The sequence below is a fragment of the Brachyhypopomus gauderio genome, chromosome 13, assembly GCF_052324685.1.
Source record: "Brachyhypopomus gauderio isolate BG-103 chromosome 13, BGAUD_0.2, whole genome shotgun sequence".
Classification (NCBI taxonomy): Eukaryota; Metazoa; Chordata; class Actinopteri; order Gymnotiformes; family Hypopomidae; genus Brachyhypopomus; species Brachyhypopomus gauderio.
In genome coordinates, this window is record NC_135223.1 from 9,741,879 (window position 1) to 9,755,832 (window position 13,954).

At 48.0% G+C, this 13,954-nt stretch overlaps 2 protein-coding genes and 1 long non-coding RNA gene across 5 annotated transcripts in view; 1 reads left to right on the top strand and 2 right to left on the bottom strand.

Moving 5' to 3' along the window:
- The window catches only part of hdac9b (histone deacetylase 9b), a 37,194-nt gene that overhangs the window by 21,487 nt on the left and 1,753 nt on the right, over nucleotides 1-13,954 (top strand). For all 3 annotated transcript variants that reach the window (XM_076970747.1, XM_076970745.1, XM_076970746.1), the window contains 9 exons: nucleotides 2,541-2,782; nucleotides 2,883-3,033; nucleotides 3,475-3,598; nucleotides 3,996-4,108; nucleotides 8,991-9,122; nucleotides 9,526-9,641; nucleotides 11,206-11,328; nucleotides 12,123-12,318; nucleotides 13,197-13,414. In XM_076970747.1, the coding sequence (XP_076826862.1) occupies nucleotides 2,541-2,782; nucleotides 2,883-3,033; nucleotides 3,475-3,598; nucleotides 3,996-4,108; nucleotides 8,991-9,122; nucleotides 9,526-9,641; nucleotides 11,206-11,328; nucleotides 12,123-12,318; nucleotides 13,197-13,414 (1,415 nt within the window). The remainder of the gene's footprint in view (nucleotides 1-2,540; nucleotides 2,783-2,882; nucleotides 3,034-3,474; nucleotides 3,599-3,995; nucleotides 4,109-8,990; nucleotides 9,123-9,525; nucleotides 9,642-11,205; nucleotides 11,329-12,122; nucleotides 12,319-13,196; nucleotides 13,415-13,954) is intronic.
- On the bottom strand, nucleotides 5,019-6,431 carry LOC143473658 (uncharacterized). The gene is made up of 2 exons (XR_013120593.1): nucleotides 6,072-6,431; nucleotides 5,019-5,789 (listed from the first exon to the last, which is right to left on the bottom strand). It is a non-coding gene; the product is annotated as an uncharacterized LOC143473658 (long non-coding RNA).
- Nucleotides 10,874-13,954, bottom strand: part of twist1b (twist family bHLH transcription factor 1b) — a 33,657-nt gene continuing 30,576 nt past the window's right edge. The window contains exon 4 of the mRNA XM_076970748.1: nucleotides 10,874-13,369. The gene's annotated coding sequence lies outside the window, so the exon portion shown is untranslated. The remainder of the gene's footprint in view (nucleotides 13,370-13,954) is intronic.

Consider the following 13,954-nt stretch of genomic DNA (forward strand, 5'->3'; position numbering starts at 1 on the left):
AGAGGGGCGGCCTCGCCAGGAAGATTCAGCAGCTCCCCGCCGCTGGAGGGCACCTGTGTCTCCGCAGGCCCCAGTCTCCCTGCGAGCTCCTGGGTCCTGATCTCTGAGGACCCCCGCTCCCTTGGGCAGGCACCTCGGAGCACGGTGATGAGGTGGGCTGGGTGGCCTGATGTGAGTTACTCTTCAGAAGCTTCTGCCCCACCTGGAGATGACATCATCGACCTTTGTCTGTGTGTGTGTGTGTGTGTGTGTGTGTGTGTGTGTGTGTGTGTGTGTGTGTGTGTGTGTGTGTGTGTGTGTGTGCGCAGCAGGTGTATATGCATGGTGCAAACACAAGGGAGAGGGTGGTGGCAAGGGTTCGTCTGTGCGTGCGCACACACGCGTCCTATCTAAGGGATGACGTAATATCCACAGGCGCTCACAGGGAGGAGACACCTCACAGTGCGGCTCAATATCTGCAGGAAGAGGAGTCAGAATGATGTCGCCAGTGTTGCCATGGCAGCCTGGCTAGGGTGGTGGATGGGGTGTGAGGGTTGTTATAGCCCTAGGTCGTACCACTCGCTTTTCATGTTGCTATTTATACTCGTCAATGCCGCATGCAGGCATTTCTGACTGCAGCATTCTGCACAGCACAACAAAGTACATAAATACTTTGCCATTAATGGGTTAGCCACTATTTACGTCAGTGGAACAGTCTCACCCTGGCAACCCACAAGGGGTGACTGGAGTGTCTGAAGGAGTCTGACTTATACAGCAGACCTTGGTTATATCTGGAGACAGAATTTATATGCAGGTATTTGTATTACATACAGAATATCGAAATATAATTCTTTACATATTCTTAATTAACCAAATTCTGAGCAAACACTGAACAAACAAGGCGATGTCAGACCACTACAGGTGTGTGCCTAATAAATATTTGCCTTATTACAATATTCAAAGGTATGTAAATACTTTGCATATTTAGCGAGGCTGAGATGGCGTGAGAATAAAGGATCCAGACCTGATTCTCTGCATGTTACATCATTGCCGTATATCACCTGATAGTTTTACAAATACAGAGAATGTAATCTATTTTGTTTTTGTTTTACTTATTGATTTTTTGCATTAAGTCATTTTATTGAACTAGTTATGTACTTACATTCCTGAAAAACAACCCAGTGATTATGATTCGTGGAGCTGAACGTGCCATTTGAGAAGAACAAGGAGACGGCAGTGGAAAAAAACATCTTAAGGACAAACAAGTGTCTTCATGCCGAATATATTGGCAGCCAGTGTCGCATGTGTGCACGTGGGCTCATTTCGATTTGTGGGATTTGCAGCCTCCGTAGGCCCCTGCTACAGCACAGCTGTTTGTTTAGAGATTGTGTAATTACCAGCAGGGATCTATTGTGCGCGCCCTCAAACGATGAAGAACACCTGCACTGGAATTGTTCTTCGAGGGTTCTGCCTCATGGGCGGGGGACTACAGCAGAAGGACGGTGGAGTGTGGGACTGCGGGTTCTAGACTGGCTGGAAAAACAGGGCTTTGTTCAATACTAGAGCTCTTTTTGTTAAAGCAATCCCTTTGTAATTGCTTATCCATTCGCAGAGGAGGGGGGCAGTGGCTGTCTGTTTGGGCGTTTGTTTGCCCCATGCTTTCTGAGTTGGTGCTCCAGGCTTGTTATTGATTGCCACTGCCTTGCTGGCTATATTTAGAGCTTCTCGGGGCCTGAGGGATGCCCTCTGGCTTTGTAACCAGCTTATTATTTGTAATGAAACACAGTTCGAAGAATATGGTGGCAATTTTTTTCCGTAATGTCCAAGGCCGTCACGGCTGAGGAGGCCCAGGAGAGGGATCACAGCGAAAGCTACAGACAGGACATCGAGGTGGCAAATGGTGGCTGCCAGTGGGTGAGGAGCTGGGATGGATCAGGGCAGAGTTGGGACCTAGGATTCATCTGGATGGCGTGGGGACTTAGGACTAATCCGGATGGAGTGGGGACCTAGGGCTAATCTGGATGGTGTGGGGACCTAGGGCTAATCTGGGTGGAGTGGATACCTAGGATTAATCTGGGTGGAGTGGGGACCTAGGATTAATCTGAGTGGAGTTGGGACCTAGGATTAATCTGGGTGGAGTTGGGACCTAGGGCTAATCTAAGTGGAGTTGGGACCTAGGGCTAATCTGGGTGGAGTTGGGACCTAGGGCTAATCTGAGTGGAGTTGGGACCTAGGACTAATCTGGGTGGAGTTGGGACCTAGGGCTAATCTAAGTGGAGTTGGGACCTAGGGCTAATCTGAGTGGAGTTGGTACCTAGGGCTAATCTGGGTGGAGTTGGGACCTAGGGCTAATCTGAGTGGAGTTGGGACCTAGGGCTAATCAGGATGGAGTGGAGACCCAGGAAAGACTTGGACACGAGCACTTCTTGTGGGGTTGTGCGTTTGCACATCGTGGCAGGGTGTTTGTGCGACGCCCATAAAAACCTGCAGAGTTGATGCTTACTGCAACAGAGAGGTGGAAACCGACACTTACATTGTTCTTTGCCTCTGCATCCTCCCAGTGGACGTGAAGCCCGAGGTGCCCTTGCTTCTGGATCCGGTGTCTCCGCTGGACCTGCGGACGGACGGCAGGATGCTGTCGCTGGGCTCGGACCCGAGCGTGTGGGAGCGGCAGCTGCACCAGGAGCTGGTGCTCATCCAGAAGCAGCAGCAGATGCAGAAGCAGCTGCTCATCGATGAGTTCCAGAAGCAGCACGAGAGCCTGATCCGTCAGCACCGGGCCCAGCTGCAGGAGCACCTGAAGGTGAGAGACATCTGGCCTCCCAGAAGCACCACGGTTGCACCTCCCATGGCGATGGAGGAAAAATTAGGTGTAGGTGTCTGACGAGCGGTGCGTCTCTCAGCTGCAGCAGGAGCTCCAGGCGATGAGGCAGCAACAGGAGCAGTTGGAGAAGGAGAGGAAGTTGGAGCAGCAGAACCAGGAGAGGGAGCTGGAGAAGCACAGACGCCAGCAGCAGATCCTCATCCTGAGGAGCAAGGATCGCGCGCGAGAGAGTGAGCCCTCCGCCCCTCCCGTAACCACACCCAACCTCCACCCACTCAGCTTAGCAGACACTAGACTCCACCAAAGTCTCAGCACGTTCAGACTCTTCTTCCGTTTTAAAACGGAACAGTAAGGCCGCCTTCTACCGGCGCTCTTATCTCCATTGTCCAGAAGGGGGAGATATTTATTCACGTGTCTTACGTAAGTTTCAAAGGCGCTGTGTTCCACAGTAACGTGTTCCGATGTTGTAAGAGGACTGCAGCGGGGTGGCCGTGTGTCATCGGTATGACTCGAGGCTGCCTGAGATGAGCTTCTGCTCATGTCGTCCTGATAAACATGTCACTATGAAGGCTCTCCGTTTTAGTCCCTGCTAAAAATACTAAAGCAGTGTTCAACACGAGAGTGACGCTCTGTCCAAGCCCTAGAATGAGTTGTGTCCTGTGGTGTGGCAGGTGCTGTGGCCAGCACGGAGGTGAAACAGAAGCTTCAGGAGTTCCTTCTGAGCAAAACCACGAAGGACACAGCACCCAATGGGTCATGCCACGCACTGACACCCAATTCGAAACTCTGGTTCACGTAAGTAAAAACAATAAAAACGAAAGAACAAACACTTTATGTCTGAGCAAATGGTTCCTGTTTAAGTGTTTTTTCTGATGGTATTTAATTAATGAACCTTGGAAGAAATCATAGGGCTCATAACGCAGGAGTTTATTACAGCATGCATATAAGTATATTTATGTTTGACATCTGTTGTGCATCTTACTGAAAGGCAGAGCAAGTTTAAGGGTAGATTGGAGAATCATAAACTTCTCATCAACAGCAGAAAAGAATGCTGGTGAACCACAGTAACATGTAATGCTAAATAGCCTAACACTAACTTGGCATGTACGTCTCTGGACACTGGGGCATGTCGTCTGGATTTATGGCTGTGGGGCCAGCTAGACAGTTACGTTTGTGTCTCCTCTGCATTCAGTGCCTCCCACCACACCTCCTTGGAGCAGAGTTCACCTCCTCTGGGAGGAGCGTTACCCTCTTCCAACCTCCTCCTGCCCTCCGTTCATGACGATTTCCCCTTGAGGAAAACAGGTAGGATCACAACCAACGAGAAGAACCGTGAAGAACATGTGCTGGGGGCCTAGTTTATATAAGCCTGCGCAGTTGTGTGTGCTGTTTGGCAGAGGTTATGGCAGGGAGAATAATTCTTTGAGTAATGAAAAAAGCGACTCTAAAAGATATGATCTCATTATTGATCTGATACATTGATGAACTACCAAACTACTAAAAATTTACTTTGTTCTTCCTCATTGATTTTTGGTCAAAGATTGAAGATAATTTCATTTAAGCTAAGTTTACTGAATGTTCATTTTTAAATTCGTTAGCTAGTCGTATCCGTCCAATATTACTGAAAGCAATCATGTTATCATAGAGAAATTTGAAAAGTTTCCAAATATTGAATAACTGAGGTAGAAATAATATCTGATATACCAAATACTAAGGTCTTTTCACCTGCTTTATCCTGTGCTTGCAACACAGTGATATTAGTATGAATTAGTTAGGTGTTAGGTTGATTGATCACTCTAAATTGCCCATAGGTGTGAGTGCGTGCATGTGTGTTGGCCATGCGGTGGACTGACGACCTGCCCATGGTGTACCCTGCCTTCGCCCGGAGATGCTGGGATTGGCTCCAGCCCCCCCGTGATCCTGACTAGCGGGATTAAGCGGTTCGGATAATGAATGAATGAATGAATAGTTTCGTCATCTAAAGATACATATTCTCCTGGAACAATTCTCCTAAAGCCTGTTTATATTTTGCCCCCAGGACAAAATGTTATCCATTTTCATGTGACCTTTCTTTTGTGCTTGTCAAAACCCATGTGGGTTTTGTACACATACTACAAACTGATGCCTAGATATATGACTGAAGTGACAATACAAATTCTCACTCTCCAGGCAATGTGGAATGGATATTTTTTTTACTGGATCCTTTTTCCCAGAATTGCTACGACCCAGGAGGCTTGACACAGAGGTCTATATTTGCATTATTTTAGTAATTAATTCCCTCTCAGTTCACAGCATTAAGATCCTTCTTCTTTTGCTTAAGGCCTGTAAGGCGTCACACCACATAAGAGTCTAAACGGCTTCACAGAAAATGGAAGGCACAACGGTATTTAATTTCTCCCAAGCTTTGAAAAAGGCTTTCATTATTTAGAAAATCCCTGACTTTTCACAGAAAACAGCTCCAGTTTGTTGACCCACTGCCGGAGCGGTCCTCATGGGGAGCCAGTATTAACGTGACTTACTGCTCCCACTCGGGTCGAACAGTCCCGAGCTCTCGCCAAGGCGAACAGTTCATAGCTGTGCCGTGAGGTCACGGAAATGACATCGCATTCCTTCCCCTTCATGTCGTTTTGAATTATTATGGTAAACAATTATACCTGCTAAATTGCTTTACCACATGGGCTGTCATGTCATATATACACAATTTAGGGATCAGCCAATGGAAGTGTAGTCCCAAGTTGTGCAGGCTTTGTCTTCCGAGTGTAAACTAATCTGAGATAATTATGTAGACTGCTAAGTTTATATAAGCATTACACAGACACATGAAAGAAGGCTGTTTATTGTCTTAACGTTTGAACAGTAACTCCAATCTTCAGCTTCGGACTTTAGCCTTACTTCACTGAAACTAGCCAGCTTTCTGAGATCTTACAGGCAAGGCCCTGCAATTCCACAACGCCCTCTGGGAATCTAGCAGTCCTCCTGAAAAGAGCTGGGAACCATTAGTAACACTTAAAAATCTGAGCAGGTCTTGCACCTGATTTCACAGCATGCAGCCTAACAACATAATAAATTAATAACTTTCCTCAACCTCGATAGCCTTTGAACAGAGTATGTACTTGTACTGTCCTGTGTCCCACTGCATAGCAAACTGAACAGACTGAATTTCAGAAGATGGGAGTTTCAAAGACATTTGAGTGTTGGCTGCTAGAAACTGCCAGTGTGCTGTTCTAGGAAATGCTGTTTACATGGAAAAATGACATGCATGACCTACATGTTTGGATTCCAGGCTGTATATATGGTCACATCCAGCGCAAAACTCTCTCTGCTCCTCCTCCTCTTCATGTAGATCGTAATTAAAGACCCCAGATTTAACACATTAGTTGAGTGAAACGAAGTTAACACATTAGTTGAGTGAAACGAAGCTGCCACTTGTTCTAAAGCCCGAGTCTTTCACAGAACTAGCTGATTGGCAGATATTAAAAGGTTAGACTCGCATGGTGTTCGGACTTAACCATGTCACCACTAGTCTTTGGAAAGGACAGCACTTATGAAACACAAAGGAAAGGACCCTTTGCCTTTCCAAAGTTATTTTATATGATTGCGTGTGTGTGTGTGTGTGTGTGTTGGGGGGTGGGGGGGGGGGGGGGGGGGGGGGGGGGGGGGGGTTAATACTTTCCACTGAGGTAATCTTCATAGACTTTATTTCTTGCCGGACACAGCGCCATATTATTAGGTCCTTTTTATTTCTGTGTGAAAAAAAGGAAAATGGCACCATGGTGAAGAGAACGAAGGGGAATTAGCTCTCAAAAGCGCTGTGTGTTCCTGCAGTTCTCACATGTGGATGAACCGCCCATAGCAGGTTTACCAGATAAAACCTGTCTCCTTTGTGTCCTGGACCAGAATAGACCTGGACCAGCACGTGATGCTGTGGTGGGCACTAATGGCCTGGCTTAGAGAAGAGAGGAGAGACACCCGCTCCATTCTTGACCCAGTTACCCAACGGGTGGAGCAGGTGCGGCAGGGATGAGGAGGAGTTGATGTGGTGCTTCCTAAACGGTTGATGTTTCCAGGACCTTGCACCAGACTATTCCCATCTGTGCTGGTTCAGTATTCCTGTGTGGAAGCGGAGGGACATAATGTGTGTTTCAACAACTGGAAAAAAAAAACCCTTCAGAGACGCAAAGGTGGAGTAATATGGTTGACAAAAGTACAGCTGTTGCATCAGAGGGTTTGTATCCTCCCGGGGAGAAGAGGTTTGTTTTCTTTGCCTGATGAAAATGATGCAGATGGGATTAGTAATGAGAGAATGAAAAGTGTGGTGCAGACAGTGGCAGCAAGAACATGCAGCGTGCTTCTCAGAAAGGAGAAAAGAGATGATCTAAAAACAGAGCAGGTTTGTTTTGGCTACACGATAAGGCCCGATTCTACCGTCCCCGCAGTCCGCACACCTGCCAGAGTCTGACTCTAGTCAGGAGTTGTTTTAACAGCAAACCAAGGTGCTCGGAAAAGGGGAATTCTGGCGTTGAGTTGAGATAGCATAATAAATGTAGCACTCAGCGCCGGGTACCCTCCAGCGGTGCTTTCAAATGCAATAACGTGATTGATTTATGGGCCCGTTAAACTCCTGCCTTATACATATTCCTGTTTAGCTTGGCCACTGGCTCCAGGCGGTGTGTCAGCAGTGGGTAAAATGGCGCAGGTGTCGGGCCTGTCACCGCGACTGAGCGAGGACCCCCCATCTCTGGTGTGCCCTCCTCCACCCCCCCCCCCCCCTCCTTTCCAAGTGCATCACAATCTCTGGCCTCCTGCTGTGACCCCCGACAACCCAGCCTCCCATCTCCGTGGCGATGGGCTGCCGTTCCCGTGGTGACGGCTTCAGATGTTGGGGTAAAAATAGCAAGCAATAAGAGTGGGCGCGGGGCGGGAGGCGGATCGGCTCGGGCTCCCCGCGGCTCACGCCGGGCCCGTCCGGCTGGCAGGATTTACATCCCATTACTGCTGGAAGGCAGATGCTACCACTGCTGGTAATGATGAGGCCTGCATGGCAGCACAGTCCTGGCGGAACCGGCTCGCATCGCCTCCCCATCCTCTTAGATTAGTCCTTCGGGGGGGAGAAAAGTGACTCTCCAGCAGCAGTTGTCATCCTGTTGCATAAGCGCGCACACATTCCTACAGATTATGTTCATTACAATGCTCGCAACAAGTGACCTCGCCACAAATCTGGGCTTTGGAAATTAGCGTCCTATATTGGGAGCGATGTCTCACCGTAGGGGAGAAATAGGATTCATCTGCCACACGAAGAAAGGACAAAATTGGCAGGGTTTTATTTTTTTGTACTGACTGTACTGTGGGTGTTGACTATTCAGGAGCACTACAATATGTGTGGGTGAGAATGAGTCTCCTGTGACTCAAAACCCTCACTGCTCCACAGTCTTATGAAGCAGTTCTCCAGAAGAGCCTTCACTTACTGAGCTGCCACTTATTACTCATGCCATATTACCCACAGAAACACAAAACGGAGGAAAATAAGTGTTTTTTCTTCGTTGCATAAGCCTGTATCAGGTGATGAGGTATATTGGGTATGTGTTCAGTATTTTATAAATATGCATTTACTGCATTTACGTCTATGAAAGTGGCTGAGACTCTTGTCCTTGACAAAGTCTCTCTCTTTGCCATTTGTGAACCAGGCTGTGAGCTTGGTACCATCAATCCGCCCAAAATGAGCCTTGTTGTTGTGTTAGCCTAACTGCTGCTACTGTACTGGGCTGTGGTCAGGTCAGGTAGCAGACCTTTCACTGCATGTTGCTCTACCTAATTTGCTCCAGATGATAGAGAATCAGTTCCAATCCTGTCTCATTTAATCTCCTAGAACAGCTTGTGAGGAACCACTGCACAATGATGTTTCTAGCATCAAAGGACCACCAATTCAGGCTTTCCATTTCCTTCAATTAAAACAATTGTTACTTTTGATCTTTCTTTCGTCTCTCGCACATCAAGGCAGTGCCACAAACAAATCAGAAAATTGTTTCTTTCGACAGACTAAATACCATTGCTTTTGACATTTTCAGGCACATTTAAGAAGCTTCACTTTTTTTTTTAGCATGCTGCTTTAGAAACATTTCAAATGGAATAATTAAAATGTGTCAAAAACTAGCTGAGGTGCTAAACTGGTTGCTTTTCTCCCTCACAGCCTCAGAGCCAAATCTGAAGATGCGTTCGAGGTTGAAGCAGAAGGTTGCAGAGAGGAGGAGCAGTCCCCTTCTGAGGAGGAAGGAAGGGCCCATCATGACACCCTTCAAAAAACGAGCCCTGGAGCTCCTGGGTAGGCCTCAGCTAACAATTAGCATAAGCTCTAAGACCTCCTGCTGGCCAGCTGTTGATTTTGGGGTGTAGATGGTCGAGTGACTTCCTTCACATATTTGTTATTCTGGTGATGGCTATGGAAACAGCTTGTTCCAAACATATGAACCTGCAAGTCAGTAATTTGTCATAACCATTGCTGGAGAATCTAAACAGCTTGTGTGTTATTTCAGGCCAATCTGAATATCGTATGAGCTATCATGAATATATAGCAAAAAATAACCTAAGCTAATAACTTAGAGTAATTTAGCACAACACAATCCCTAACTCGCGTCCACAAAGTCATTCAGAAAGGTTTAGTTTACAAACTATGTACTTCCAAAACTGCCTGTTCTCATGGTTAATTTCTTATGTTCCTTCGGTAGAGTACACGGCCAGCAGCAGTGCCCCTGGCTCCGGCCCCAGTTCTCCCAATGGTGCTTCGAGTGCCCTGGGCTCTGAAAACGGGCTGTCATCACTCCCAACCACCACTCGCACCGAGGTATCGTCCCCTTAAAGCCCTACCACACCTTCACTGTGCACTCACATTATCTTCCAGTGGTTATGAAGACACTTCAATCGCCGGTGTGTGTGTGATTGATTGTCTGTGACTTGTACCTGTGTTAAATTGTAAAGCGCCTTGGGAATCTGGAAAGATTATAAATCGAACATTCATTCATTCATTCATTCAATCAATGGCTTCCCCTACAAAGTCTTTGGTTTGGCCATGATGGAAAACAGCAGGCTAATGGTGAAGGAATACCGATGGCCGTCGTGTTCATTTTGGTCACACCAAGCCTCTTCTGTACTGTACTAGCGCAGCTATGAAAACAGAGGGTAGTCTTTGGGCCTTTTGGCATGCTTGTCTGTCACAGGCCAATGAAAATGGCTCCCTGCGCAGATAATAAATAGTTAGTCACTTCCTCCAATAAGCCGACCTCCAATAAAACGACCTTCTTACCCGGCACTGTTACAGGCGTCCCTGTTTCAAACGCACTCCCCGATAAAAGTGATACTCCCATCGGCTGATTGGACCGTTAACAATGCGATTCCATATTCAATGTGCAGAACTTGGCGGCGGTGCAAGAAAAGTATCGAAGCGCGTTTTTTCGTCATCTTACTGTACCGCGTTAGAGACGGCTTCGCGTTCGAGCTGTCGAGGGCCCATAAGTACAACCGAGGTAGTGATGTTTCAGTTAGTTGAAGTTCATCAGCTCGGGAAGTTCCTGTGAGTCACTTCCTGCTAGCTTCATGGCTCAGTTCTTTCGGGTCCCGACGGACTTCCCTCACAAAGCAGCGTTTTCTGGGGTGGGTGGCAGAAACGACGAGTCTCTGCGCAGCATCAGATTAGCAGCTGTGTTATTCTTTACCACCACTGTTTACACTCCCATGGACCTCCAGTGCAATGGCTGCCTAGGAATGCCTATTACACCACGAGCCAGGCCGGAGGTGGCGGGAGGTTGAGCTTAATTGATCTGCCAGCTGCTGGTAGCCAACTACATGCTAACAACACAAACACGTTGGGCGGCTATTGTATTGACATAGGCCGGGAGTTCCATGTATCGGATTGGCGGACCGAGGGACTACCCGCAGATATCAGGCTAGGTGCAAAAGCGAGCCGTGTTTGTGATCTGTTACACTGGGTATCCCCTTTCAGAGGGAACTGCTCCCCTGGGTCATATAAAGGGCAGATATCCACGTCCAGGTCAGTGAGTGTGCCGGGGGGGGGGGGGGTGTCGGACGGGTAAACAGGGCTGCACTGTGACCACATGCTGCTGGATGGTCCTGCTGTGAGCAGGAAGTATGAGCCAAAGGTGCCGGTCTCCTAGATAGGACACAGTTCCTCCGTCCTCTTATTGCCATCCATGCATCATGGTGCCTTCAGAGTTGGACGTTTGCAGACGAGACGGGGACGAGGTCGAGCTCCACTGTGGCGCGACCAAAACCGCCATTCGTCTTAGTACATTAAAGTTTATTGTGCTGCTGCTGTTGCTCTTACCAATGGTCCATAGTGGGATTTTCAAAATAACTCCAGGTCTCTCCTCATCCCCTTGTCTCCCTGTCAGCGCTGGCCCTCGCAGCCCAAGCTGCTGGGCCCCGAAGCCTCCACGTCCATGCTGAGTCTCTACACGTCACCGTCTCTGCCCAACATCACGCTGGGTCTCTCAGCCACCGCCTCCCCCCTGGCGGTGAGTTACCCATCAGCATTATCCTCCCTAACAAACGCTGTAGCATCATCTCAGATTTTCTGCGTCACGTCATTAAAACGCTCCAATATTTTAATGCGGGTTGGCTTTCGACGACGGGTCTACATCTGCCACTTCTAATATCCTTCTTTGTGTGTATGAATTTGTCATGCAGTGCAGGTTTTTATTTCTTTTTACATATTTTCCTCCCGAGACCACACTGAGTCGTTCCTTTCTACCCACAAATGATGTCTTTTATATACTCTCCATCTCTCTCCAAGGATTGTGAATGAAACGTGAATGCTTTGGCTGATAAATGAAGGGAAATGACGTTTAGGGCCCCTGCTCGACTGTGTATTGTGGTGTCTGTTGAAAGACTAGCCATCGGTGGTTGTCTCCATGATATGTATAGCCTTAGGGTAGTGACCCTTGACCTTGGGGGATTTTATAGGCCTTAGATAAATATTGTGTTTAAGTGTCTGGTGTCGGGTGCACTCCAGTCATCCCCAGTCACCTCATCCATTACTGCTGTTTAGAGAGCCCAAAACAGAATAATCAAGTGCAGGTCTAAATAACGATCATTACTAGGAACTCACCAAAGTCTTATGCTTATGCATCTACCCAAATGGATGTGAGAGGAGCGTTCTCCATAACGTTCAAGTCACTGTGTCACAGAAATGGCAACAATTGGCCATTTCAGAGCACATCTCCGAGGGCACATCTCCGTACCAGACTTCTGCCCTGGTACCGACTCTGGGGGCAGTGGGTGTGATTCAGCCTGTGCTCTTTCCTCTCAGGCTGGCCTGGGGCTGAAGGAGCAGCACGGCGAAGGCGGCGGAGTGCTGGCCATCCGGCAGGGACTACCCGCTCAGCTCCTGGGCCCCGTGCCTCTCCCTCTGACCCTGGAGCCCAAAGCCAGCAGCAGCCAGCAGGCGCTCCTGCAACACCTCCTACAGAAGGAGCAGCTCCGACAACAGAGGATCCTTTCCACTGGTGAGATCAACTCTCTTTGTAGCCCAAAAGGTATAATAATTAGCAACGTTAATTAACATATTAAATTACATATGGATGTGTATGGATACATATGGATGTGTATGGATACATATGGATGTGTATGGATATATATGGATGTGCATGGATACATATGGATGTGCATGGATACATATGGATGTGTATGGATACATATGGATTAGGGATGTGGAGATTCATCGATTCACATCGGTGAATCGGTACACATGTCTGCGATGCGACTGCATCGGTAGATTCAACGTGCATCGAGTTTAATTTGCGGGCGAATTCACGATGCATCGCCTTCAGTGAGGCGGTCACGCAATCTGCAAACAATGCCGTGGGGCTAAATACGTTAGTAGCACAACGAACCTGGCAACACGCATGAAAAGACGGCACGGTGTGGACATCTCTGCGGCCGCTACCCCCTCGTAACCCCCCCGCTCAACAACTTACGTTCGTGAGTGTGTCGCATCGCATCGCATTTGTATCGCATCGCATCGCATCGACAAGGGGTTTCAGAGTATTGCAGTTATATCGCATAGTTGGCAGTGTATCGAGATGTGTATCGAATCTAGCTTAGTGGTGACGATATACATCCCTAGTATGGATACATATGGATGTGCATGGATACATATGGATGTGTATGGATACATATGGATGTGTATGGATACATATGGATGTGCATGGATACATATGGATGTGTATGGATACATATGGATGTGTATGGATACATATGGAATGGTATGACAGTAAGATGCAGTAGAACCACCGACCTCATGACTCAAACTCCTGCAGTGGCGTGACCTGCATGACCCCACAGCACATCTGACACCCATGGCCCTGCTGTTCCCCCTCCGTAGGCCAGAGCGTCCTGCCGGTGCACCCTCCGTCTCCGCGGGCCATGAAGGAGCGCTCGGCGGGAGGTGCGCGGCCCAAGCTGCCACGCCACCGCCCCCTGAACCGCACCCAGTCCGCCCCGTTGCCCCAGAGCATGCTGGCCCAGCTGGTCATCCAGCAGCAACACCAGCACTTCCTGGAGAAGCAGAAACAGTATCAGCAGCAGGTCCACATCAATAAGGTACAGCCAACAGCTTCAGGTTCATAATACAGCCACGTGGCCAACAGGTCCGCCTTCGTAATACGGCCACATGGCCAATAGAACTACCAACTTTTACCTTTTACACAATATTTAACTAAAATACTAAATTAGACCCTTAAATGTGAATTCACATACTTTCACCATCACAGAAAACAATCCAGACCCTCCTTCTTAGCTTAAATGCTAGACTGCATCTGTTAGCATTGCTTAAGGCATCAGAGGGCCTGGCATGCAAAAACATCCCCCCCAAAATGGATTAGTCCAAATGAACCCAGAAGCCGGGAGAATACACACTCTTGTTCCCTTGTGGAAATATTTGTGTTTCTGTGCACTGGCATGGATGACCCTAGCCATCCGTTTGGGTGTAATTATTCTGCTGAGTGTGCGAGGGAGGTTTGCACACTGAAAGACTCCATTGTGTGCGGGAGCCCAGAGATTGATCTGCCCTATTAGTGCTGAAAGCGCTATGGGAAATTCAAAGCTACAAGTGCAATTCTCAGGAATGAAGATCAAAAGTAT